A 27,496-nucleotide genomic window follows, 5' to 3' on the forward strand; every position below is an offset into this window, starting at 1 on the left:
TTTTAACTTCTCTTGATAAAGCCCTCAACCTGATTCTGAGAAGTAAACACATAAGATATCTGGGATGAGCCATACTTGGCAAATTAGGAATAGAGGCATGTACTACTTACATTCAGTCTGACAACCCAAGAATATATAAGGACGTTTTTTGAGATGAAATTACAGTATTTTTTATTATCTATTCTTTAGTTTTTTACTATCTTAGTCTTCCCAAATGAAAGAAACTAAAACCTAGCAATTTGTTTTGCCTGATAAGCTCCCAGAATGCGGGGATCCTGTTTTATTTTTCCATATAGGGCACCTTAGTGATAAATTACAGGGGAGGGGCGCGCGCGTGCGCGCACACACACACACACACACACACACACACACAGAACACACACAGAATCTGAAGCAGGCTCCAGGCTGTGAGCTGTCAGCACAGAGTTTGATGCAAGGCTCAAGCCCACAAACTGTGAAATCATGACCTGAGCCAAAGTCGGATGCCTAACTCACTGACCCAACCAGGTGCCCCAAATTTTAAATATTTCTTAAGGTAGCTATGGAACATGGTATAAATGGCATGGAGCTGAGAGATGATACATTGATGTTTGTTTATGTCAAACTATATTTTAAGTGTTAATTTTTATGATGAATTAAGAGCACTAGACATGTATGCTAGGCATTCCACAGCTTGTGTCTTTGCGGACCTGGCCATTAGGATGGACCATTTAAAAGTTTTAGCTGCTTTATCTTCTCACTTTCCATCATGGTAACCCAAAGGGTAACTGTAGCCCATATACCGGAAATAACATTTCATTTAAATTATCTTACTTTCAGGAAGGTGACAGCAGTGACCGAGGGGCGGCTACTCACCATTTAGTGATTTAGATTTGGTTTCAGTTTAGGATTTGCTCTTTTCACTTGATATTTACTTGCCAGTGACAGCTCTAGGCAAAGGAAGCACACAGTATTTTTTGGTTTTGATCTGAAATACTATCCCTGGTTTAGATATACAAAGAATTAGTAAGCAGCGTCTTTCCAGAGCAGAAGGGTTTCTGAAGGGATTACTTGGTTTTGAACCCCTTTCTGCTTTAATAACTGCAAACATAATGTGTGATCTGTCTTCCCTTTTAGAGCAAAGCCGGCGGGATGATTTGGAAGCCCTGGGCCATATGTTCATGTATTTCCTTCGAGGCAGCCTACCCTGGCAAGGACTCAAGGTATCCTTGAAAGTGCTCAGTGGAGGGCTTTGTTTCAATACTCAGTTGTTAATGAAGGGGTTGTTGACTTGACGTCTGCAAGAAGCACAATTGGGAAGATTGGCTGCAGAGATGAAAAGCAGGGGCTGGTTATATTGTCTATACTGTAGATGCTTCCCTGGGCTTTGGGAGCTCTGTTTTGCTCACATTTGTCTTCTTCCCCTTGTGAATCCTTCTTCCTTGTTTTAGGGTTTTCCAGAGTCTCTTCCCTTGTTCCCTCCCAGCCTTGGCACTGCTGCTTTTCTCTGTGTCACTTTCCTCCTCCACTACCATTATGTAGCAGGAAGAGTGTTCCCAGTGTACTGGGGAATTTCTGGAACAAATTGATGACAGCAGCTGCTACACATTTTACCAGCAAGGCCAACAGAGCTGGGTGTGCCCCTAAGGAGAACTGGAAAATATTTATTCATCCTATCGAGGCTAAGGATCCACCTGAACTAAAATAAAAATCCAGGTTTAACATTGCTGTTCATGTGTTTTATTCAATAAATGCCTATGCAGACAATAGCCATTCCTCATGAAACATGTAGTTTAAATAGCCTTCCTTAGGTATCGGTACAGTGTATTTGTGTCAGAGTTAACTACTGATAATAATTTTAACCACTGTAATTATTCTGTGCCTCTGGCTGGTTAGACTAGGAAATGGTGAGCTTCTAACCCATTTTAAGTCCCATTTTAGATAGTTAAATGTGAGGTATATTTTTGAGTTGTGATTTATTTCAACATGTTAGTATGGAAAGAAACTTAATCAATAGATTTAGGTACTTACACACCCCTTGGCCCCCTCCCTTTCTCCCTCCAGAAGGGCAGAATGATTCATTTCCTGGGCTTTCTAGACCGTTGTCCTGAAAAGTAAAGCTTCTGCCCCTTCCCTTTGGGAAGATTTTATTTCTTTCCCCTTAAATTCTCCTCCTAACACTTCCTAGTCTTCTCCTAGTCATATGTATCTTTTCATTGGTATAGATAGCTGTCAGATAGAGTTTCATATTCTGTTTACTCATTACATAGCCAAGCAATACATTTGTGTATTAATTGAAACTCACTCACAGTCTATGAATCATTTTAGTGTCAGTTATAGATCTAAAATTTCTCCAACTTTCTTTTCTTTTCTTTTCTTTTCTTTCTTTTCTTTTCTTTTTATGTTTTTATTTTAGAGGGAATGCAGGCATGCAAGCATGGGAGAGAGGCAGAGGGAGAGAGAGAGAGAGAACCAAGGCTCAATCTCACGACCTTGGAATCATGACCTGAGCTGAAATCAAGAGTCGGACTCTCAACCGACTGAGCCTCCCAGGCAGCCCTCTCCAACTTACTATAGAACACTATTGCTTAAAACTGGGTGCAGCAGCTAGGGAGAGCCTCACAAGAATCCCTTGAGGCTACACTGTTGGTCCAAGCTCCAGGAGCCTTCTGTCTATAATCCTGAACAAACTTGGTTTGCTTTGAGCTGCTGACATATATGAAACCTACCTGTTAGCCTGTTAGCCATGCCTCTATCATAGGTAACACTTTTCCCTCTGGAAGCACATTGTGGAAAGGCATTTTCTTCTACTACTTATTCTTTTTTTTTTTTTTTTTCCCTATTCAGATTCACAGTAAATATTCTGTGGAGCCATCTGTCTGCCCCCCCCCCACTTAGATTAGCAATATTTTTAATCTTATAATAGAACTGATCTAAGAAGGAGAAGGCTGAATCACTTTTGAACCCCAGTGGTCATGGGAGATTACTAAGCTTCTGCAGTTTTGAAAATAACTGCTGTATGATATTTTTATTTCCTTTTCCTAACCACTCATCTCATTACATTTGATGGTGTTTATCTGAGACTACTAAATATATTTGCAAATAAAACCTTCCAGAACAGAGCAGACGTTAAATACATCATCTCTGTTACATTTCTTATTTATTAGAAAGAATATTGAGCCTAGCAATTTCTGCCAGTTTGAGTGAAGCAACCATTGCATCCCCAGACATATTGGACCTCCCATACTTGGTACCTGTTTCCAAATAACTTTCTCCCTTTGCTCTACAGGCTGATACATTAAAAGAGAGATATCAGAAAATTGGTGACACCAAAAGGAATACTCCCATTGAAGCTCTCTGTGAAAACTTTCCAGGTAGGATGCTAGAAGGACATTCCAGCCATTGTGACTAAAACTTTGAAGTAGGTAGAGACAATGACTTGGTGTCTCTAGATAAGGGCGCTCTCTAGAAAATTCACATTTCCTTTTATTGTCATTTAGACCAAGACAGGTTTTATCACTTTCATTTGGGTCATAAGGAAAACACAAATATTCCTGACTTGGCTCAGAGCTTCTCACCATAGGAAGCATTCAGTTCATGAGCATGGCCTTTCACCTCTTTCCTACAGAAGAGATGGCAACGTACCTGCGCTATGTCAGGCGATTAGACTTCTTTGAAAAACCTGACTATGAGTATTTACGGACCCTCTTCACAGACCTCTTTGAAAGGAAAGGCTACACCTTTGACTATGCCTACGATTGGGTCGGGAGACCTATTGTAAGTATCCTGTTTTACCTCATCACTTCAGACCAGCACTACCTCGCTTGCCAGACTTTCTGCTTAAATCTATGGAAAAAACATTCCTTTGACTGTAGACCTTACGTATGCCAGCCTTTTCAGGGTGATGCCATAGGTTACAATTACCAGAGTTAGAAAGCAGGAGCAACTCCTTTATATGTTTTTAAGATTATGAACAGTATGGCCTAAGATACCAGAACTTAAACCAGTTCTTAAGAAGAACTTTTGCTTGAATGATCCAGAAGCTGGTGCTACGTAAGCTGGTCCTGCTTCTGTAGAAGTGGAACCCAGCACCATAAGAAATTTTTTTTTATTATTCATTTTATTAAAAAAATTTTTTGTTAAATTTTATTTATTTTTGAGCATGAGCGAGGGATGGGGAGAGAGAGAGGGAGACACAGAATCTGAAACAGGCTCCAGGCTCTGAGCTGTCAGCACAGAACCTGACATGGGACTCGAGCTCATGAACCGCCAGATCATGACCTGAGCCGAAGTTGGATGCTTAACCGACTGAGCCACCCAGGCGTCCCTGTTTATTTATTTATTTATTTTTAATTTATTTATGTGAGAGAGAGATGGAGTATGAGCAGGGGAAGGGCCAAGAGAGAAGGAGAGAAAATCCAAAGCAGGCCCTGCACTGTCTGTGTGGAACCCAACTCGGGGCTTAAACTCACAAACCATGAGATCATAACCTGCATCAAAACCAAGAATTGGATGCCTAATGGATTGACCCACCCAGGCACCCATCATGAAAAACTTTTGAATTAGTTCTTCTGGCCAGGAGTTCACAGTACCTGAGAGCAAGCTAACACATCACTGTAGGATGTTTTCTTATTTTCCAAGGTAAGCTGCTCTCTAATGAGCTATTGAGGACCAGGTGGCCTCCCTTTTGCAGATAAGCAAAGTGAGAAGACTTGAAACTGCCCATCATGACTGAAAACAACAATTAACCACTGTTTTATTAGAATTGGAATGATGCTCTCCTTTGCAGAGTCATTAAGTCAGGCCCATCTTCCATTTGACTTTTTGTTATATTTTTCCAGCCTACTCCAGTAGGGTCAGTTCATGTAGATTCTGGTGCATCTGCAATAACTCGAGAAAGCCACACACACAGGGATCGGCCGTCACAGCAACAGCCTCTGCGAAATCAGGTATGTGCTGGACCTTCCTTGTTTCAGACATTCTACTTTTTACTAAAACCAAAATTTTTCGGCTTCTCTGCCTAAGTGTATATACTGAAATTAAATACAAAGGACTTGCCTTTGCTCAAGCATGTGGGGTGGCATTCCAGCATCCCTGGGTGCTATAACGGTACTGAGGTGTGGTCAGGCACCTGATATGAAGTATCCAGTCAAGAGAATTAGGACTTGTCCAAGTCTGTTGGCTGAAAGGGGCCATCTGCCACAGGCCCGAAAGACCTCCTGAACCACACAGGATCAACAGGGTAGCCCATTTTGGGTCTCATCTGTAGTCCAGTGTGGGGTACTCTCACTGGTGCTGGGGTGGCTTTTGGTCGTCTTTATTTGTTTGTTTAAAAAAATTTTTTTTAATGTTTATTTATTTTTGAGAGAGACAGAGACAGAATGCGAATGGGTTAGGGGCAGAGACAGAGGGAGACACAGAATTCGGAAGCAGGCTCCAGGCTCTGAGCTGTCAGCACAGAGCCCGACGTGGGGCTCGAACTCACGAGCTGTGAGATCATGACCTGAGCCGAAGTTGGACACTCAACCAACTGAGCTACCCAGGCGCCCCGATTGTCTTTATTTAGTTTTGTTTTTGTTTTCTGATTAAGAAGAGTGGGTAATTTGGACTTCTAGCTGACCTGGGCATAAACTGGCACCTCTGTTCCACCTCTCCTCCTGTCCCCATGTGAATTCTAGAGCTGGCCAAGTAAAGTGAAGATTCACCTTTGCTTTAGGCCACTGTAGAGGAGACCATGCCATCCATCCTTCAGTGTTCATGGTTTGAGAAACTAATGGTCTATGTGAGAGGCTTCTCTCAGCCTAAAGACAGAGGAGGCAAACACACAAAAATCAGCAAATTTGACAATATTTGAAGAAAGACGTCACTGATTGGGAAGGAAATATGACAACTTTCATCTTTATATCATATACAATTGACCCTTGAACAGCACAGGTTTGAACTGTGTGGGTCTACTTATATACAAATTTTTAAATAAATATAGTATAGTATTGTAAATGTATTTTCTCTTCCTTATGATTTTTTAATAACATTTTCTTTTCTTAATCCTTATTTTAAGAAAACAATATAATGAGTATAACATACAAAGTATGTGTTTATCAAATGTTTATGTTGTTGGGAAGGCTTCTGGTCAACAGTCAGCTATTAGTAGTTAAGTTTTGGGGGAGTCAGAAGTTATATGGAGATTTTCAACTTCACAGTGGTTAGTGCCCCTAACCCCCACGTTGTGTTGTTCAAGGGCCAGCTGTACGTTGCTAAGAGAAAACTGAAGACCCCAGTAGATAAATAAGCAAAGGATAATAAACAGATATACAACATGTTCACTCATTATCAACTCTCAAATTAACTCGTAACCCTGACCTCACGTTTTAATATTCACAGACATATTTATAATGAAATGCAAAAATGCTTATTTCAGATGCACATATGAGAAAGTACATAGGTTAACAATAGCATATAGAAGTACATACACACAGGGAACATCTGACAGGCTTAGTCAGAAAAGCACGTGATTCTTGGTTTCACGGTCGTGAGTTTGAGCCCCACGTTGGGTGTAAAGATTACTTAAATAAATAAAATTTAAAAATTTTTTCTAAAAAGAAAGAACACACACATGTACAGTGAAGTACATACACAAATATGGATAGACTCACCAATAAGCACATATTCTTGGCAAAATGTATGTCTTGGTAAGAAAAAAGTATAAAGGAGGGAAATCTGTGTATTTAGTAGCTAAGAGAGAGTAGACAGGAAAAAAGGTGGGGTTTAGCAAATCACATACACTAATTGGATCCATAGTTACATGCTTTAATCAAAGTAGTTGGCTAAGAATTACAATTTGACTGGCTTCTGATTGACACAGAATACTGTTGATTCTGTGGTTGTTCTCTTCTACCTCTCTTGTTAAAAGTGTAGCTGAGTGCACACTTAAACTGACACTCTGAGACGTGGCTCTGGACTTTGAAAATCCAGAATCAATTATTGGAATCCATTTTAAGAAAACAACCCACGATATAGATTAAGTTATGTGCATAAAATTGTCACAGTGTCACTTGAAACAAACGTTTTAGAAATGATCCACTTATTATAAGGGAATGGTTATGGATCCAGCTGAAATCTTTTAGCAAAAAAACTGGGTTATAATAAGGTAAATTGTAGTGGGCTTATTCAGTAGAATATTATGTAGCCACTTAAAATAATATTTAGGAAAACTTGTAGCAACCTGAAAATGTTTATGGTTTGTAGGGTGAAGAAATCAGAGTACAAAATTAGAATGACAGCATGATTTCCCCTTGGGGAAAGGGCAAATGAAAAAATCAGTGGAAGGAGATAATGCCAACATATTAGAAGAAACAGATAATATTGTAGGTAATATTTTTCCAGACTATTCTATGAAGAAGTTACATTATCCTATAATGAAAAATGCACTTAAATAGAAAAGGTATGGAAAGAAAAAAAATCAGTAGTCAGTAGTGAAGTCCACATAATCAGCATATGTGCCCGAGTACTCATGTTTTCAGAATATTTCAAATTAAAATAGGTATTTCCTATAGTTTTCCATGTCTTTTCTGCTTCAGTGAATTCTTAATCAATGCTGCTGTTTTGATTGGATTTTTAAAGTATGGGAAAAAGAGATGTTGAAAACCTGGATTGCCAGGGTGAAAAAATTAGTCAAAGCTATTATCTGAGTAGAAGTACGCTGATTTTCAGTGTACTTTTTTAAAAATTATTTATTTATTTATTTATTTATTTATTTATTTATTTATTTATTTATTTTGAGAGAAGAGCAAGCAGGAGAGGGGCTGAGGGAGGGTGGAAGGGAGAGAGAGAGAGGGAGGGAGGGAGGGAGGGAATCCAAAGTAGGCTGTATGCCCAACATGGGGCCCTATGTGGAACTCAGTCCCACAGCCCTGGAATCATGACCTGAGCTGAAATCAAGAGGCAAACGGTTAAACTGAGTGAGCTACCCAGGTGCCCCTCAGTGTACATTTAAGTGAAGGGTCTTTAAACTAGTGTGTATAATTAGGAAATCTTACTGCAGTGCAATAATAAGCTTCTTTCTGAAGAATTGAATCTTGAAATTCTCTCTGATTTTTTTCTTTTTAGGGTTTTTAGTATCCCTTGGCTGCTAAGGGATTGAAATTACCCACATTAATGCAAATTTTATACCTCTCTCCCAGCAGGATTCTGAATCCTTGCTGGGTTGAATTCTTTCTGCACTCTGCCCTGTGGGTAAATGTATTTCTAGTATCTGTTCTACCTTTACACTGTGTCTTAGTCTGTGTCTCTTTGCTTTTATTCCATCTTTAGGGTTGTTTTCTTATGTTTTTAGGGTTTTGTGCTTGTTTTTTCAGAAAAATTGCGGCCAAATATGTCCTTTACATTACTCCAAGAATTGAAAGAAGTATGTTATTTTTTGGATTGGTACTTTTCAAGTTTTGTAATCAGCAAAAGAAGAAAGTAAAATCTCTCTTTGAGAGATCCTGACAAGTATTAACCTCACTTTAGGGGCAGCTAACTTTTTCTCAGCAACTTTGACTACATAAGTCTAGCTGGAGACCTGCTCTGTGAAAGTATGTCCTGGGGATACCAAGATAAGTAGGGAGTCGTTGTCCTCAAAGAATTGCCACGTAGATCAGCCAGGTAGCCAGATAACCGTAACACAAGGCAGAACAGAGAAGTTCCCCAAGTTTCAAATTACCATCATCAGAGATTGGAAGAAGAAGACATTTCATCTAGTTTGAGCGTGACAGAGTTTCATGAAAGAAGGTGCATTTGAAGTGCTCTTGGAAGAGTAACGTGGACATGAAAGAGGCATTCCATGCAAAAAGGAAATATGAGCAACAAGAAGTTGTTTAGTTCATTTTCCTAAAATAATATGGTGTGAATAAAGGAGACAAGGCTAGGAAAATTATCTTGGAGCCATTTGATGAAGTTCCTGGAATGATGGGCTGGAGAGTTGATACTTAGTTTCAGTAGGGAATAGGTAGGTACTAAAGGTTTATGAACAGAGAGGAGTGATGTGATCAAAACTTGGCTTTAGAAGTTTTTTGGCATAGAACATAATAATGGCTTGACAGCCAGCCTGGAGACAATTAAGAATGCAGTGCATCCACTTCGGAGGTTAAGGGGGCCTAGATGGGCTGTAGCAGTGAAAAAATGATATAAGGGTGTGATCTGCGAGACTTGGTAGCCCACATGCATGTCAAGATGGAGGGAGAAGGATGAGTCAGAGTAGTTGCTGAGATTTTGAAGCCTGAATAACTGGGGGGTAGGTGGTACAATTACTGGAAATGGGAAAGTTGGGGGAGAAACTTCTTTGGAGTTTGATTTTAGGCATCTTGAGTTTTTGTCACGTTTTGTTTTGTTTTGTTTTGTTTTGTTTTGTTTTGTTTTGTTTTGTTTTGTTGAAAGAGAGAGAGCACACGTGCATGTGCAAAGGAGGGGCGAAGAGAGAATCTTAAGCAGGCTCCACACCCAGCAAAGAGTTGACTTGGGGTTTGATCCCATCACCTGTGCCGAAATCAACAGTCAGATGGTCAACCGACTGAGCCACCCGGGTGCCCCTAGGCATCTTGACTTTTAAATACTAGCAGTGTATTCCAGCTGAAGGTGGCCAACACGCAGAGGAGGACTTTCAAAAAAAAACAAAAAACAGTGACATATTTGGAAGTCAGAGCATGGAGGTAACATTGATGATAGTGCCAACAGAGTCTCATTCTGGGTAAATCTGCTCTTCAGTTGTGGTGGAGGAGTGAGACTGGAGATGAACAGGCTGTTTAGTCCTATACTTAGAGTAGGAGGAGAAAGAAGGGGAGCTCAGAACTTGATTTTAGCTTAGCCCAAGGCTTTGGCCATAGGACATTTAACCTTTTGGGTGGGGCCTCAGCTTTCTTAAATGTAAGCCTATAAATAAGGGTAGAGATTTTTGTTGCTTTGTTCATTGCTATCTCCCTAACACCTAAAAACAACGTCTACAGTAGTAATTGTTTAAATGAATGAGTGAATGAATGAATGAATCTGTCAAATGAGCATAGATGAAGTCAGATGTCTGTTTAAAATATAGATTTTTATTTAACCTTCCATGAAAAATAAATTGCAAGCTTTTCTTCCTACTTGTTTTCTGTTTCCACAAAGATCCATTCTGCCTCCTTTGGCAGCCCAAGTAGGGCTAGACTGTCCTGAAGATGAAGGATGTTAAAAAAAATAATAAAATAGGCTCTTGCTGCGAAGTAAGTTCAGGCAGTTGTATTCGTTCTCTTCCATTACAATGAGAATTTTCAGAGAAAATAGGCTTTGCTATTCTAAATTGTAGGTATACTGAATTGAGTACTATTTGGTTCCTAGATGCAGTGATAGATCTCAAATATGGTTCCCAAAGAACTGCATTTAAACCCACCTACATAGGGGCATCTGGATGGCTCAGTCGGTTAAGCATCCGACTTCGGCTCAGGTCATGATCTCATGGTTTGTGGGTTCGAGCCCTGCGTCATGCTCTGTGCTGACAGCTCAGAGTCTGGAGCCTGTTTCAGATTCTGTGTCTCCCTCTCTCTCTGTCCCCCTCCTGCTTGCCCTCTGTCTCTCAAAAATAAATAAACGTTAAAAGACATTTTTTTAATAAAAAAAATACTAAACTCACCTACATATACTAAATCTGTTTTTTACAACTATGTTAATATCAGATGTTTAAGAACATTTTTTTTAATGCAAATTTTACCCAGCTAGGGAACTATAATCAAATCATGAGTTTGGATAGAACAAATACTGATAAAAGCTAGATCAATTTAGAAAATTACCAATGGATTTGTCTTTTCTGTTATTTTCCCCTTGGTATTTGTCCTTTCCCAGGTCCAAAGATGGTAAATCTTACCATGGCTGTGGTTCCTCTGTAAAGAACCATCCATTAGGAAGGGGTTGAAAAATAGTTCTGCCTCTTTCTACCTGGCAAAGCTTCCCTTTGCATTCTCCAATCAAATGTGATCAGGAAGTAAGTCCTGGCGGTATCCAGAGATCTAATTTGGAGTGCAGTGTATTGCACTGTTGAAGGTTTTATTCATTGTGTTTGCTCAGTGTGCTAGATGTAGAATCTTGCATTGACTAGGATGTGCGTGCAGGAGTATGCTTCCTGCTCTTTCTAAATCTAAGCCTGTGGCAGTCCTTACTCAAGTAAATGCTATACACATGGCTACCATGGTTCAGCAATTTTGATAGTTACATAGGTTTCTTTGGGCATATGAAGAAGGGGTACTTGACCTAGGAGGTTAGGGAGAACAGATCTGTTTTCAGGTTGGAAAGAGTCACATTGGTCATCAAGAACTGTTAAACTCTATCAGACATGGTATCCTAACATCATAATATTGAATAGCACTTACTCATTTTTATATGTACAATATGTGTTCAGGGGAAATAATTTTATTTTTGTAATTTTCTACTCGGTGAACTGTTCATTTACAAATTATCAAGTTTGGCTGAGCAGGAAAATATGAATCAAATGTCAGAAAAGCCGATCTCTCATCCATCTAAAAGAACCATATTTAAACTAACTCAGTACCTTATAAACACACAAGAAATGAGCAATAAAACTGGAAAGTGTCGAGTCATGTTGAGTTTTGAAGGTGTTCCCCCAGTAAAAGTGTTTCAAGGGCACCTGGCTGGCTCAGTGTGTGGAACATGCACCTCTTGATGTTGAGGTTGTGAGTTAAAGCCCCACGTTGGATTTAGAGATTACTTAAAAGTAAAATCCTTTAAAAAAAAAAAATTAGTTCAGATTTGTTTGTATCTTGACTCCCAAGAGATGAGATTAAAGGGATGTAAAGCCTTAGAAAAGTATGTTGTGGTTTAGTGCTGTGGTGCTTGCTGGAAGAAGCTTGTTATAAACATAGCTTTTCCAAAGGAGAGATTAAGCCAGGTTGCTAAGTAGCCAAGATGGCCAAAGATCTTGCTAAAATGAATATCTTTATAGATTCTTTTGAAAGTCCAGTGGCTTTGGAAAAAACAAAAGTTGATTAATTCTCCATTCACTTCTTTTGACATAATACTACTTCGTTTTCAGCAAGGTTCATAGTTTGTTAGTTGAAGAGGCAGATGAGTGTGCTCAGAGAAAGTTTACGTCCCTTTGACCTGTGTGTAATTTCCTAACTTGCTGCCTGCTGTCTAGCAGGAACTTGGGTATAGAGATTGTACTTTCATCCTGTCACCCTCCAGCATAGAGCCCTGTGCAGAATGGGGCTGTCCCTCCTCATTTCTGGGACCTTTATCCAAAGGGAGACATCAAAACAAGGAAGCGTAAAGAAAACTGAAATTCAATCATTTTCTTACCTTCTCCCATTTGTCACCTATTTGCTGCTACTCACCTCTGCTCTAATCCTATATTCCATATTAAAAGTTCTCTTTGTGCAGTGGTCCCTGGCTAGCTTAGTCAGTGAAGCACGTGACTCTTGATCTGAGGGTCACAAGTTCAAACTCCATGTTAGACATGGAGCCTACTTAAAAATTATAAAAGTTTTGTGCAGTCTTCAATATTTTGTATTTCAGCAGACATCTTGTGTTGTAGGAAGGCGAATGTGGAGTAGTCCTACCTAGATAAGTCATCCTTCTCTAGTTGTGGCAGGATGGGGATTGAAGGGTGGCTTCTACCCTTTTGAATAAGAATAAGCAGGGGCGCCAGGGTGGCTCAGTCGGTTGAGCTTCTAACTTCGGCTCAGGTCATAATCTCACAGTTCATGGGTTCAAGCCCTGCATTGGGCTCTGTGCTGACAGCTCAGTCTCGAGCCTGCTTCAGATTCTGTGTCTCCTTCTCTATCTGCCCCTCCCCTGCTCACACTCTGTCTCTTGAAAAGAAATAAATGTTAAAAAAATTTTTTTTAATAAGAATAACCAGGGTTTGAGTAGTGTTTCAGACCTCTGGAATGGTTCCGTGATTTTTCTCAGAGCTTCGCAGAATTGACACTGCTATCTCTGTGGGCCTGCATTTATTGAATTTGGGAATAATCCCTCCCAGGTTATCAGTGATTTTCCAACATCTCTGATCTTCACTATCAAGGTTGTAGAATACAAGAAGGCATTGTTTACACACACAGCAGGTTGCGTGGAATCATCCTTGTCTGGCACAGAAATTTGGTTCTATTTCATGAACTTAACAGAAGAAAATTTTTTAATTTTGTTGAAGTATACACTTCAGTAACCTTGCCACCTTTTAAAAATTTCATACCTAAGGTCAAATATGCTCCAGAAAAATTTCTTGAGGTATTTCTTGCCCCATTTTTTTCTCCTTACATCTTACCCCTATTACATTAAAAAAAAAAATTTTTTTTTAGTGTTATGTGCTGCCAAAGCAAGCACAAAAAAATTGTTTTTCATCTTGGAAGTGTGGTAAGACAATGTAATCTAGTGTATTCATTGCTAAGTTTTTGGTACTACTCAGTCTCTATTTTTGCTAATTATAGCTTAAGACTGTAATTATATAATGAGGCCTAGAAGACCAGCATGTGAAACCAAAATGTTCTGTTTAGGTGGCACCTTATAGAGTACTTTGGAAGCCATAAAGTGAAATGGAGAAAGTTCTTTATAAATATAATCAAAATTAACTTTTCAGAATAACTATATAACTTTATATAATGAATGGAATTCAATGATTTATTTGCTGCAACAGGAGAAAAATGTTTGCCTGCCTTTTGTTTCAGAACAGGAGCTTTATCTCTGATAAGTATTGGAAAGAATTTTCAAGCCATAGATGGTATCTGAGATGTTTTCAGAGAGTATTTTCCTGCCCTCTTGTGTCATTGTCCCCAATGTCTGTCCGTTAACCCCTGCTAGATGACTGCTGGGAGAGATTCGTTTCCTCTGCCCTAAATCACGGGTGGTGGTTTTGACTTTTTACACCAGGCTCCTCGGTGTTTCCCCTTAAGTAACTTTTGTTAGCTTTGTCTTTGATTTATGTTATGCTGGATCGCCACTTTCTTATTTCCATGTTCATCTACTGGATAGTAAACCGAGCATTTCCACACAGGTAATGCAATCCCAACAGAAGATTTTAAAGCGTTCCCCCCAAGGAATTCCTACTGCTTGAGATTCCTGCTCCTGCCTTTGGGGATTTACACACTCCATGTGGACCTTTGCCTTTCAAGTAATGCAGAGAAATTGATATTGCTGAGTGACTCTTCTGTCCATCGAAGCTCCTGATTGCCTTTTAGATAGACATGTGTGCATGAGTGGTCTTTGAGAGTGAAAAGTTCACATGCCGATCTCCTCTACTGGTTTGCTTAGTAGGACTATATCCTGTGCTGATTCTGCCCAGTCCTAATCCCCTGTACACAGCATTGCCTAGAATACCTATCAGGTACACAAGCAGAACACTGTACTTGTCAAGATTCCTCAGTTTCATCTAGTTCCTGGGCACGCAGTTGCTTTCCAAAACTGGCAAATGACCCTTTCTCCTTTATCAACTTATATATACCAGTCTAAGCCCTTAAATTCTAGAAGGGAATAGCCACAGAGTTTAGTATTATGATGAAAAGTAATTCCCAAAGTGATGAACCGACAACCGCAGGTTCACATCTGTCTCTTGGTTTTGTTGCTTTCAGTGGATATAGAAGTCACTGGAGGGCAGTAGTCTGGTGCAGTGTGCTCTTCATTCATCACAGTGGAAGCATTTAGGAAGCAGCCTGGAATTGTTAACATTGTTTTTCTCTTTTTAAAAGATAAATAACACATTGCTTTAATGATGGAGATGGAGTATGACTTTAGGCCTTTGGAAAATGTCTTGCTATTTTTGAAATCCAGCCATAAATGTTCATTCTTTGAATAAATTATGTATTTAGCTAGAATGAATATAAATAACTACATAGTCCTGTGAATCAGACAGTAGCATCAAACCAGACTTCTGATATGTGTTTCAGTAAAAAATGGAAATAGTAGTTGATCAGCTGTCCAGGTTTTGTTAAACTTAAAAGCATATGAGTTTTATACGTACATTTCTTGCCATTTTCATTCAGTTTTATCTGCCTTAAAAACAAGCGCAAAACAGAGCATTCATGAGAAAAGTAATCACATTAAATATTTTATCATGGAACTCAAAACAACACCGAATGGCTTATAAATGTGTGGATATTGTTTAAACATTTAAAGTTTTTGAGAACTGACTGTTGTTCATAGTAGTTTAGGAGCTTAAGTAAAGTCCTAGAGAGAACTAAAGAAGCTATCACTAATACAAAATAGTTATTGATATTACTTATAGTATTAGAACAGATTTATTCTCAGGGCACCTGGCTGGCTCAGTTGGTAGAGTGTGCAACTCTTGATCTTTGGGTTGTGAGTTCGAGCCCCACATTGAGTGTAGGGATTATATAAAAAAAATAAAAGATTCAAAAAAAAAACCTGATTTATTCTCAAATCTCTAGTAATAAGAAGATATGAGATTAAGTGCTCTGAGAATATGGATACCGTCAATAAATTTATAAAAACTAAGAGTATGTTATGAACCACAGTCTTATTTTGAAAAGTGAAACATCTGAACCTCTGTTGGCAGAAATAGTTGGAGGGACAGATATTTTGGGTTCTTTTGATTCTCAAATGTGACTAGAGGTATAGAGAGCCAAACCCCTCTTTGGTTAGAGAATATAGCAAGCAAATTAATACAAGCTGCCTCCTTACAGAATATGCTCATTCCATGAGGAATATCAGAAAACATGGCCAAGATCCTTTACAGTGCTGTTACCCATGCGGCTTCATATTACATTAATAAAGATGAGTAAGTTTTAGCTGGTATATGAGGCTTGGGTTTGTTGTTGTTCTTTTAATGTAAAAAGTTTTTTTAGTGACTTACACTTGAGCTTTACACAACTCTTGTCAATGAGATACAGAAGAGGGAGACTGAGTATGAGTCTCAAACCACCACTTCTTTCTTTTTCTTTTTTATAAAATGCACCATTGATAGTTGTGAACATCTCTAAGATTTATTGCATCCTTGCTGGTTTTCGTGCAGAGCAGCAATATCACATCCCAACCCCTGCTGCTGTTTATATCAGCAGCAATTAAAATTTGATTTACCCATCCCTCATTGCTGCCTCTCCAACTCCTCATTTTTCATTTTGTAGAGCCTTAGGACTGTTACAGCTGAGCATCATGATGTTAACACCTCCTCAGCCATCTGGTACAGGGGAAGAGGCACCTAAACAGATTCTTCAGAACAAAAATCACAAATGAGCAAGATCAGAATAGTATGAGATCTAAAAAACAGGTAAAGAAGGAATGAAGAGAGCCTGAATGACAGCAGAACTGAAAGCAGAACTCAAAAAGGTTTTGGATTGAAAGCCCTCCTTTTTCTGGGGGAAAGATCTGCCTTTTGATTTCTCGAGGAAAATAATTCATAGTAGTCCTATCTAAAACTATTTGTAATTCCAGACTAGAGGCCATTAGCTAGAGGAAGCAGGAAAACATTGTAGCCTTACCCACCGCCACCCCCCTCCCCAGCCCCGCCATCTTTTCATGTTCTTGACCTGTGAACCTGTTTCGAAGAGATACTTTTTTCATTCTCTTAGATAAGAAAGTATTTTCCAGCCACTGCCACTGCTCATTTTATTGTATTTGAAAGTCTTGTGGAGGTTTATGTTGAGAGTGGTAAACTCCCTAAAAGCCATATTATCTTGATTCCTAATGCTAGGAATTTTCTGTATTGACTACTGTCTATTTAGGTAGATCTTTAATCAGTGAAATGATTTGTAAGTATGATTGTTCCTTTGTCCAATAGCCTTAACATTCTGAATTTGGTCTGCTTAGTGGCTACTGAAATTTTACTAATATGGAAGCTAAAATTGATTCCAGCTTTTTGGTGGTTCCCTGGTGGTCCCCCCCCCCCCCACCCTTTTGGTGATTATTGTTTTTCTGTGTCTGGGTGAGGATGGTGTGCTGTAGAGTGTCATGTGTTGGCTCATTGGGCTGCAGTGAATGTAGCCAAGCTAACTTTTTTCCAGTGCTTTGCAGCGGTTGTTAGTTTAAAATCCAAAACGAAAACAAAACCCTCAGGGACACTAATGTACTTGATTTTGTTATTGCTTGCTGTTGCTTCACCTTTCCTTCCATATCTTGCTCTCATGCTTCCTAATGCCTGAGCAGACTGCATCGTCAGAGCGCCGAGGAGAGTGGGAAATCCAGCCCAGCCGGCAGACCAATACCTCATACCTGACGTCTCACTTGGCTGCAGACCGCCATGGGGGATCAGTGCAGGTACTTACTGCCTTTATTGCCTTTTCTTGGCCTTCTCAGCTTGGCTGGTGGAATGTTGACTTGCTTCTGAAACTTTGGTTCCTTTAAAAAGGAAACTTACTGCAAGGTTGAGCTGTTTCTATAGTTAACTGAATATCTATGTGCTAATTTTCTGCCTAAGTAGACTTGGAAGAATCACTGGATGAGATGATTGTTGGTTGTCATTGACTAAGAAACATCTCTGTGGTTTCTGATACTGATTTCTGGTTAAACTTGTCCTACAACCTTGATACAACTCATGATAAACTGTAAAAATAACGTCAAGGTACAAGTATGTTAGTGTCAAGTATGTGAATTTTAAAGACTTGAAATGTATAAAGTAAGTATTTTTTGGATAGAGGACTGCATATGTAGCTCATTTCATGATGATATGTGCCTTAGCACGTAACGTGAGAATGCTAATTGGTCCAAGCCAACCATTTTTGAATGCGTACCCAAGAAGTTGGGCTGTTTCTTTTTTCTTTCTGGAAAAAGTGTGGTGTTGGGGAATTATTTCTGATTTCATTTGGACTATTTTGAAGCTCTGTTTTCTCTAGTACATAAGAATATCTTGCGTCTCTTTACTTTTCTTATATGTCACTGTTTTAATAATCTTAACTCAAATACATCTTTCATACTATTAAGTGACACCACCAGTTGGGGCACACAGGTGAACTCAGAGCTACCAAGTCATATAAAGGGATAGACAAACCTTTTACATGTAGAAATGCATTTTGATAGGCTTGATTGTCTAGCATATGCTTTTTTATATGAAGTGATGCACTGAAGATCGTGTTATTCACAGGAAGTCAGGAGACAGCTGTGGTTCTGTAGAAAAAAACAAAAAAAAATCAGAAAAACAGGAACATCTAGGTAAAAAAAGTCTGTGTTCTAGGAAGCCACAGAACCCTAGATGCTCTCTCCCACCCCAGCAAAGACCAAAGACTTATTCTTTGCTAAGGGCAAAATAGAGGGGCTATGGATAAGAGGAAATGAGGCACATTTTGAGGGAGGGGTGCTATCCTGAAGAAAAGGTACAGACGCTAAATGAATGTGTGATCCATACTTAAATACTTAAAAGTACTGCAAAGGACTGTAGTCTTTGCAGTCTCCCACTTGTGTAATTATTTTTAAGTTTATTTTTTTAACTTTGAGAGAGAGCGAACAGGAGAGGGACAGAGAGTGAGAGAGATTGAATCCCAAGCAGGCTCCACACTGCTAGCATGGCACCTGATGCAGAGCTCGAACTCACTGACCATGAGATCAGGACCTGAGCCAAAATCAAGAGAGAGATGCTTAACCAACTGAGCCACCCATGTACCCCTGCAGTCTCTCACTTTTAAGTATAGGCAACAGATGGAGGATTATCAGATTTCTGAGGAAAGCCTTTAATAAAAAAGGGACCAAAGCAAACAACAACAGTAACAACAACAACAAAAACTTCATTATTAATATCCCCACAGACAGAAGATATTGCAACTATGAAGTAAGGATAGGATGCTATTTTAAAAAGGAACATTGTAAGAACAAATTAAAAAGAAAAAACAGCTCTTGGAAACTAAAAACATAATAAAAACTTTAAAACTGAAGAGTTTGGAAGATAGAGTTATAAGGAAGGCTCCCAGAAAAAAGATGGAGGTTAAAATGGTAGAAAACATTTCTCAAAAAAAAAAAAAAAAAGAACTACCATGCAACCTAGTAATTCCACTTCTGGATATTTGTCCAAAGAAGATGAAAACACTTAACTGAAAAAGGTATGTGCACCTCTGTGTTTATTGAAGCATTATTTACATTACCCAAGGTATGGAAGCAACCCCAAGAGTCTATCAATAGATGAATGGATAAAGAAGATGTGGCACACACGTGTGCATGTATGCACACACACATACACATGCATTGCACTATTAGTCGTCCATAAAAAAGAATGAAATCTTGCCATTTATGACAACATGGGTGGACCTAGAGGCTTTTGTGATAAATGCAATATGTCACACAGAGAAAGACAAATACCATATGATTTCACTCATCTGCGGAATCAAAAAAAAAAAAAAAACACACAAACCAGAAGCAGACTTATAAATATGAGAACAAATTGATAGTTGCCAGAGGGGAGGCAAAAAGGTGAAGAGGATTAAGAGGTATAAACTTCCAAACTCAACACCCAAAAAACAATTCAGTGAAGAAATGGGCAAAGACATGAATAGACACTTTCCCAAAGAAGACATCCAACAGACACATGGAAAGATGCTCAACATCACTCATCATCAGGGAAATAGAACTCAAAACCACAATGAGATACGACTTTACACCTGTCAGAATGGCTGAAATTAACAATTTAGGCAACAACAGACGTTGGCGAGGATGCAGAGAAAGAGGAACCCTTTTGCACTGCTGGTGGGAATGCAACCTGGTGCAGCCACCCTGGAAGACAGTATGGAGGTTCCTCAAAAAATTAAAAACAGAATTACCCTGCAACCCAGCAATTGCACTACTAGGTATTTATCCAAAGGATACAAAAATGCTGATTTGAAGGGGCACTGTCAACAATAGCCAAAATATGGAAAGAGCTCAAATGTCCATCGACTGACGAATGGATAAAGGAGATGTGGTATTATAATGGAATATTACTTGGCAATCTAAAAGAATGAAATCTTGCCATTTGCAACAATGTGGATGGAACTAGAGTGTATTATGCTAAGCAAAAGACAAATATATGATTTCGCTCATGTGGTGTTTAAGAAAGAAACATGAGCATAGGGGAAAGGAAGCAAAAATAAGATAAAAACAGAGAGGGAGACAAACCATAAGAGACTCTTAAATACAGAGAACAAACTGAGGGTTGCTGGTGGGATGTTGGGCAGGGGGATGGGCTAAATGGGCAATGGGCATTAAGGAGGGCCCTTGTTGGAATGAGCACTGGGTATTATATGTAAGCGATGAATCACTAAATCCTATTCATGAAATCATTATTATGTTATTATTATGTATGTTAACTGACATTGATTTAAATAAAAAATAAATAAAAAGGTACAAACTTCCCATTAGAAAATAAGTAAGTCAAAGGGATGAAAAACAGCACAGGGAATATAGCCAATAATGTAATAACTTTGAGGGCACCTGGTTGGCTGTCAGTAGAGCATGCGGCTCTTGATATCAGGGTCATAAGTTTGAGTCCCACATTGGGCACAGAGATTTAAAAAAAAATTTTTTTTTAACCATATAATAACTGTATGGTGACAGAGGGCAATATACTTATTGTGGTGAGCATTTTGTAATGTAGATCATTGTTAAATCACTACGCTATACACCTGAAACTAATATATGTCAACTATACTTCAATTAAAAAAATTTAAAATGATTTTAAAAATGAAATAATACAAACAATGTAAGATTTAAAGTTCAGGAGGTCTAATTTCTTAATGGGAATTCCAGAGAGAGAACAGAGAAAGTGGGGTAGAGGAAATCATTAACAAAATAATTCCCCAGAACTCATAAAGACTTGTTTCCAGATCAGAAGGGCCTACTGAGTGCCCAGCATAATGGATGATAGAACCACACCAAGGTACATCATTGTGAAATTTCAGAACATTGAGGACAAAGAGAAGATCTTTTGAGCTTCCAGAAAGAGAAACAGTCAACATGCAAAGAAAGGATCAGGAATTAGCGTAGCTTCAAATTTCTGAATAAGCAGTTCTGGAAGCTAGAAGGCAATGAACAATGCTTTCAAAATTCTAAGAGGAAATTATTTCCAGTGTGGAATTCTATACTCAGCCAAACTGTCAGTCTGGTTGGAATATAGAAAAAGCTGTTTTCAAAAATTTGTGCTCTTAAAAATTTTACTTCTCAGGGCACCTGGGTGGCTTGGTTGGTTAAGCGTCCGACTTCGGCTCAGGTCATGATCTCATGGTCCGTGAGTTCGAGCCCTGCGTCGGGCTCTGTGCTGACAGCTCAGAGCCTGGAGCCTGTTTCAGATTCTGTGTCTCCCTCTCTCTCTGCCCCTTCCCTGTTCATGCTCTGTCTCTCTCTGTCTCAAAAATAAATGTTAAAAAAAAAAAAAATTAAAAAAAAAAATTTTACTTCTCGTGTACCCTTGTGCACTGTGAAAATGAGTGAATAAACCAACGAAGAGGAATATATGGGATCCAGGAAATAAGATCTGACACATGAAAGAAGTGAAGGGACTCCCCAGTACAATGGTCAAGTTAGGAGATCCCAGAAAGACAGCAGTGCACCAGTAGAAGAGGATAGCCTGTCCCAAACATAGGTGTTCAGGGGGCCTTGAGAACAATTTTACCAAGATGATGAAATGACTAGGATACCAATTTGTCAGAATATCTTGAAAGCAGCTGGGTAGATAAATGACAGAGTTTGGTTAGAATTAATGATTACAACTAATACATAAAAACCTAAGTAAAAATAAATTTTAGTGGCAGGTTGGTAGCTCAGCTGGTTAAGCTTCCAACTCCAGCTCGGGTCATGATCTTGCAGTCTGTGAGTTCCAGCCCCACACTGGGTTCTGTGCTGACAGCTTCAGATTCTATGTCTCTCTCACTCTCTGTGCCTCCTCCACTTGCACTCTGTCTCTCTCTCTCGAAAATAAATAAACATTAAATAAGTAAATAAAATTTAAAAGATAACTAACTCCAAGGAAAAAAGGAAATTATACAGGGAAGTAAAGAACCATGGTATATACTTCATGGTACAGCTATAGTTTTTAATAGTCATAATGTAAAACTAAGAATTGATCTAGTTAAAATTACAGTATAAAGTGTAATGAAAGGGGCACCTGGCTGCCTCAGTCAGAAGAGCATGCAGATTCTTAATCTCAGGGTCATGAGTTCAAGTCCCATGTTGGGTATAGAGATTACTTTAAATAAATAAAGTTTTTAAAAAACTATAATGGAACTAGAAGGATGAAAAAGGTGAATATATGCCTAAAAATGAAGAATCAAGATGCATGCAATTCAGAGATGTGGAGGTAAAATAAAAGAATCAGTTGTAAAGGAGGTGAAATGGTGGAATAGGGGAAAGAGACTGCTGTTTTTCGTAATGATCCTTGTAGAAATATGTGCTTCTTTATGCAATGTGTTCATAGAAGTCTGATTTAAACAAAACCTAACAACTTAAAAAATACATAGATACACACGCGCACACACGCACACACACATATATACATATCAGTTTTCATCTATCACATTTGTAGTAAATTATAAATTTAAGAGCCTATCCATCTACTATTGTTGAAATGTGAATTACAGCTATTTTAGAGAATTCTTCGGCACTATCTTTTCAAATCAAATATCTACACTTTTTGATTCAGCGAATCCAGTTTCAGATAAATATTCCTCAGAAATGCACAGATACTGAAGATACATATTCTAGAACAGTGCTCCTAAACAGGACATCAATCGTTTGTGATTTCAGATTTTCTAGTAATCACATTGAAAAGGTAAACATAATCAAGTGATAGTAATTTTAATAATATATTTTAACCCAGTTTAAAATAATTCAATGTATAGTCAGTATTAAAAATATTTATGAGGGGGTGCCTGGCTGGCTCAGTCGGTAGAGCATGAGACTTGATCTCAGGGTTGTAAATTCGAACCTCGAGTTGGGTGTAGAGATTACTTAAAAATAAAATCTTAAAGGTCATCTGGATGGCTCAGTCAGTTGAGCATCAGCTCAGGTCATGATCTTGGGGTTTGTGAGTTTGAGACCCATATTGGGCTTGCTGCTGTCAGCCTGTCCATGCGGAGCCTGCTTCGGATCCTCTGTCCCCTCTTTCTGCCCCTATCCCGCTTGCACTCTCCCAAAAATAAATATTTTTAAAAGTAGTAAAAAAAAATAAAATCTTCAAAAAGATTCTAAGATATTTTACTTTTTTTATGGAGTGTTAGAAATCTAGTGTGGGGGCGCCTGGGTGGCTTAGTTGGTTAAGCGTCCAACTTTGGCCCAGGTCATGGTCTCGCAGTCTGTGAGTTCGAGCCCTGTGTCAGGCTCTGTGCTCACAGCTCAGAGCCTGGAGCCTGCTTCAGATTCTGTGTCTCTGTCTCTCTCTGCTCCTCACCTAATCATGCTCTATTTCTCTTTCTCTCTCTCAAAAATAAATGTTAAAAAAAGAAAGAAAGAAATCTAGTGTGTATTTTACCCTTACAGAACATCTCTGTTTGGACTAGCTACATTTTTAGTGCTCAGTAGCCACATGTGGCATGTAGCTATTGTATTCGATGCTGCAGTTTAGAATGTTGCCACTTGTTTCTTTTTTTTAAAACATTTTTTTAATGTTTATTTTTGAGAGAGAGAAACAGAGTGTAAGCGGGGGAAGGGCAGAGAGGGAGGGAGACACAGAATCTGAAGCAGGCTCCAAGCTCGAAACTGTTGGCACAGAGCCCAATGTGGGGCTGGAACCCATGAACTGTGAGATCATGACCTGAGCTGAAGTCCCACACTAAACCAACAGAGCCACCCAGGCGCCCCATGTTGCCACTTGTTTCTAATACCAGAAAATCTGAGGCAACTAAATGTTCATTAATTAGGCATTAACTAACATAATACTTCCATACAGTGAATAGAGATCTCTGGTATTATGGGAAATGTCCAAGGTGTGTTGTGGAAAAAGCAAGTTGTAAAATGATATATGAAATTTGGCCCCATTTTTGCTTATTTTCACATACATATGCAAATATATATATAAGAGGAATAGCATACATATATGTTAGTTTATGCAGAATGAGAAAAAAAAAGCAATGTAGAGTAGGGGAGGCAAACACAGCCAGTGGGCTAAATCCCACCCTCTGCCTATTTTTATAAAGTTTTATTAGAACATAAACACACTCATTTGTTTATATGTTGTATATGTCCACCTTTATGTCCAGTGGCAGAGTTGAGTAGTTTCCACACAGACTGTATAGTCCAAAAAACCTAAAATATTTACTAGGTATCTTTTTATGTAAATGATTTGCATGCCCTTGTTCTCAAGGAAGATATACTGAATTTCCCACTAGCCATGTCCATATGATTTCATCATGGGAAACCTGCACTTTCTTATGTAGTCTTTTTTAATACTCTTTTTTTTTTTTTTAAACAATAAACATGCTTACTTTGTAACTAGGGGAAAATACAAAGATTAAATAATTTTTAAAAGGAAAATACCTCATAATCAGGCATATCTAGACAGTTTAGTTAACTAGATTTGTGTTCCCAGAACACAGAGGTACCCATTTGGACAGTGTTTCCTACTGTCCACTGTAAGGGGGTGTCTTTAGAATTGAGTCACGTAGAGTCTCTGACAGCACTTTTGGAAAATCCAACCTGCCTGTACTCCCTGTAAACTAAGTTCTGCCAGCTTCCTTGACACTTGGATAGGGGACAGGCAAATGTGCCGTTTCCCTAATATTACATTAAGCTCTCCTGCTCCTCACTGCATCTGCCTCTTTAATTGTAGCCCCAGTTTTTGTAAACTCAAAAAGGCTATGCTTTTTGCAAACCAAATCAGTCCTACTTTTTTCTGGCACAGCAGATGCCCACGTATTTTCGAGTTGTCTCACTTTCCAAAAGGTAATGTGTTCAAACCATGCTTAGCCTATCTGGATGACCTGTAGACAGCACAAACCTGGTAGGGAGTACAGAGCACCAAGATGAGAAGAGTTGGCTCTGAGAAGGCACATGGACACTCCCATTCTAACCTATTTCATTTGCAGACCCCACCCCCCCTCACCGTGCTTCCCATCCTTCCACTGTTTCCACAGGTCTTCCACATGTGGAAGATCTAAATTCAATTAAGGCAGTATATTTTTCTCTTTCAAAAAGATGACTCCAGAATTGTTTAAATGAAAATGTATATGAAATATCTAGAAATCTCCAGGGCCAAGCAAAGGCATGAGACTTAAGGATTACATTTAGCTTTTAACTAATATTTACTTTGCTCAAATCTTTATAATTTTAAATTATTTACAATTCTTGTTGAGGTCAATATTATTCCCATTTTATATATAGGGAAGCTGAAGTACAGAATTACCAAATATGTTAGTTGTAAGAAGAAGGATTGAAATGTTGACTGTCAGCTAAAGTACTGTTCCCTTTGGTATATAGCTCTCACTTTTCTTCATAGTAATGTTTTTGAAAAATGGGACTTACTAAATCAAATTTTTTTTCAAATTTTTTATTTAAAATATTAAATTACTTATTAAAAGAGATGTTACCAATATTAAGGACTAAAGTTCAAAATAGCACTTCACCTTAGTTCCTTCCATGGGTAGTTCCTTATGATATTAATTACTTTGGTCTTATGTGAGATAGCCAGAAGAAATGTGGGACTAATTTTGATAGTGATTACAACAAATTAACTTTCAGTATTCCAGGTACACAAATAAGCTTATTTTTTAATGAAGTTATACTAAAAATTCAGTATGAAAGGTATAAAAATGATACTGCTTAAAATACGAATAATTCATTGCATTCATAAGGGTGTTTTGATTTGGGGATTTGGTCTTTTTGTTTTTTACAAATTTTCAAATTGCTTTCTTCAACATCATTATTTTTAACTGCCATAGTAATTATGAAGTAGGTGGGACCAAGGTTGTTGGCTTGGTCTTACAGAATTAGAAACCAGAGGAGGCTGACGGTAGAGCAAGGCCTGGAATCCGGCTCTTTGGTCACCTACACTAGCATTTGTTCCATTGCACATCTAGGTAGCTGTTCAGTGGTTTGACAGACTACCTCCAGCCTAAAGTGAATGCTCTAAAGACCTAAATAAGTAGCCACTGATTCGCAAGCATATTTTAGTTATAGTTAGAAGTTAGTGACCAGGTACTCACTGATAACAGATAAGACATCTAGTGTATAAAATGTAGATCACCTCTTCTTTCTTAGATTGCCCAAGGATATTGCTTATAGGCCAAGTGACAATTTGTAGCAAGGAGAAGTTAGAGAGCATGAGACACTTGAAATACTGTGGACAGGCACCATGACCCAAAGTCACCAAGTAGTCAGCAGTGGTGATGCCTGTTGACTCCTGCTTTATTTGTACCCATTGAGGCCAAGACATTTTCTTTAACATCTTACCTAGCTCCGGAATTGTTCTTTAAGAAACTTACGATGCTTTCTTCTCTAGCCCTTGTGCTCACAGAATACATTTACCAGCGTGACCACCAGTGTTCAGCCAGAACGTGCCCCAAGAAATAAATGTAGCCTGAAGAGGTTAACAGGACAGCACTAGCATGAGGAGCTGTGCTTCTCTAATCTGTAAACCTTCACTCCTCAAATTTTGTTTTTGCTGGTATTTTTCCTTCTCATTTTGAAATTTTCAAATTTATGGAGAAGTTGGTGGTGGTGGTAGTCCAATGAACCCATGTATATCCCTGACCTCAATTAATGATTATTAAGATTTTGTCATATTTAATTCTGTGGTAGTAGTATGGGGGTGGCAGAGGGAGAGCGTGTGCGAAAGTGTTTGAAAGTAAATTGTAAACATCATTGTATTTTATCTCAAAATGCTTTAGTTGGCATGTCGTAAGAACAAAGACATTCTCTCATGTCACCAACAACACCATTGTCATACCTAAAAAATAGAATAATAATTCTGTAATATCTAATACACAATTCATATTGCATTTCCAATTGTCCTCAAGATTAATTTTATAGGGTCTGGGATCTAATGAAGGTTTGTATTTAGTTGTTATGCCCCTTTAGTCTCTTTCAGTCTCTTAGTTGCTTAATCTACTCATCTGTAACAGTCACCCCTGTATTTAAAGGGAAAAAGTAAAGTTTTTAAGAGTCCAGGCTTGCTTCCTATAGAATGTCCCGCATTTTAGGTTTGTCAGTTTTTTTCCATCATACCAAAAGTTCAGATAAAACTTGTTTTGGGCAAGAATATTACATAATGTTATATAGTATTTTTTATGTCAGGAGAAAAATAAGGTTGAGTGGTTGCATTAATCAGAGGTGCTAAATTTGATCACTAGCAGATTCCTAGGGTAAGTCCACATGTAATGTTGTAGGTTTCTTTGACTAACCATAAAGCATTGTTTTAATTTTTTTTAAGCATGTATTCTTAATAAGAACAATACATATTTCTGGTTTAGAAATAATGGTAAGTAGAGACTGCTAGTAAGTAGTGTTTACCTTGTGTGCCCTTTATTCTTTGAGTAAATACCCCCAAAGATCCCTTATACTAAACATACCCTCCTGCCTTCCTCTTTCTGACTGCACAGGAAATTTTTTTTTTCTTCAAATTAGCTGCTGGTGAGGACCCCAGATCTAAAGGGGGGTAAGAATA

General features: G+C 38.5%; 1 protein-coding gene across 18 annotated transcripts in view; it reads left to right on the forward strand.

The window, feature by feature from the left end:
* CSNK1G1 (casein kinase 1 gamma 1) overlaps window positions 1-27,496 on the forward strand; it is a 168,265-nt gene that overhangs the window by 127,052 nt on the left and 13,717 nt on the right. For 6 of the 18 annotated variants that reach the window (XM_078448724.2, XM_060618309.3, XM_060618314.3 and 3 more), the window contains 5 exons: window positions 1,117-1,202; window positions 3,269-3,353; window positions 3,608-3,756; window positions 4,821-4,928; window positions 17,092-17,202. In XM_078448724.2, coding sequence (XP_078304850.1) covers window positions 1,117-1,202; window positions 3,269-3,353; window positions 3,608-3,756; window positions 4,821-4,928; window positions 17,092-17,202 — 539 coding nt within the window. The other 12 variants (XM_060618315.3, XM_060618320.3, XM_060618317.3 and 9 more) reach the window with 8 other exon arrangements.

This window comes from Panthera onca, chromosome B3 (assembly GCF_046562875.1).
Source record: "Panthera onca isolate mPanOnc1 chromosome B3, mPanOnc1 haplotype 2, whole genome shotgun sequence".
Taxonomy (NCBI): domain Eukaryota; kingdom Metazoa; phylum Chordata; class Mammalia; order Carnivora; family Felidae; genus Panthera; species Panthera onca.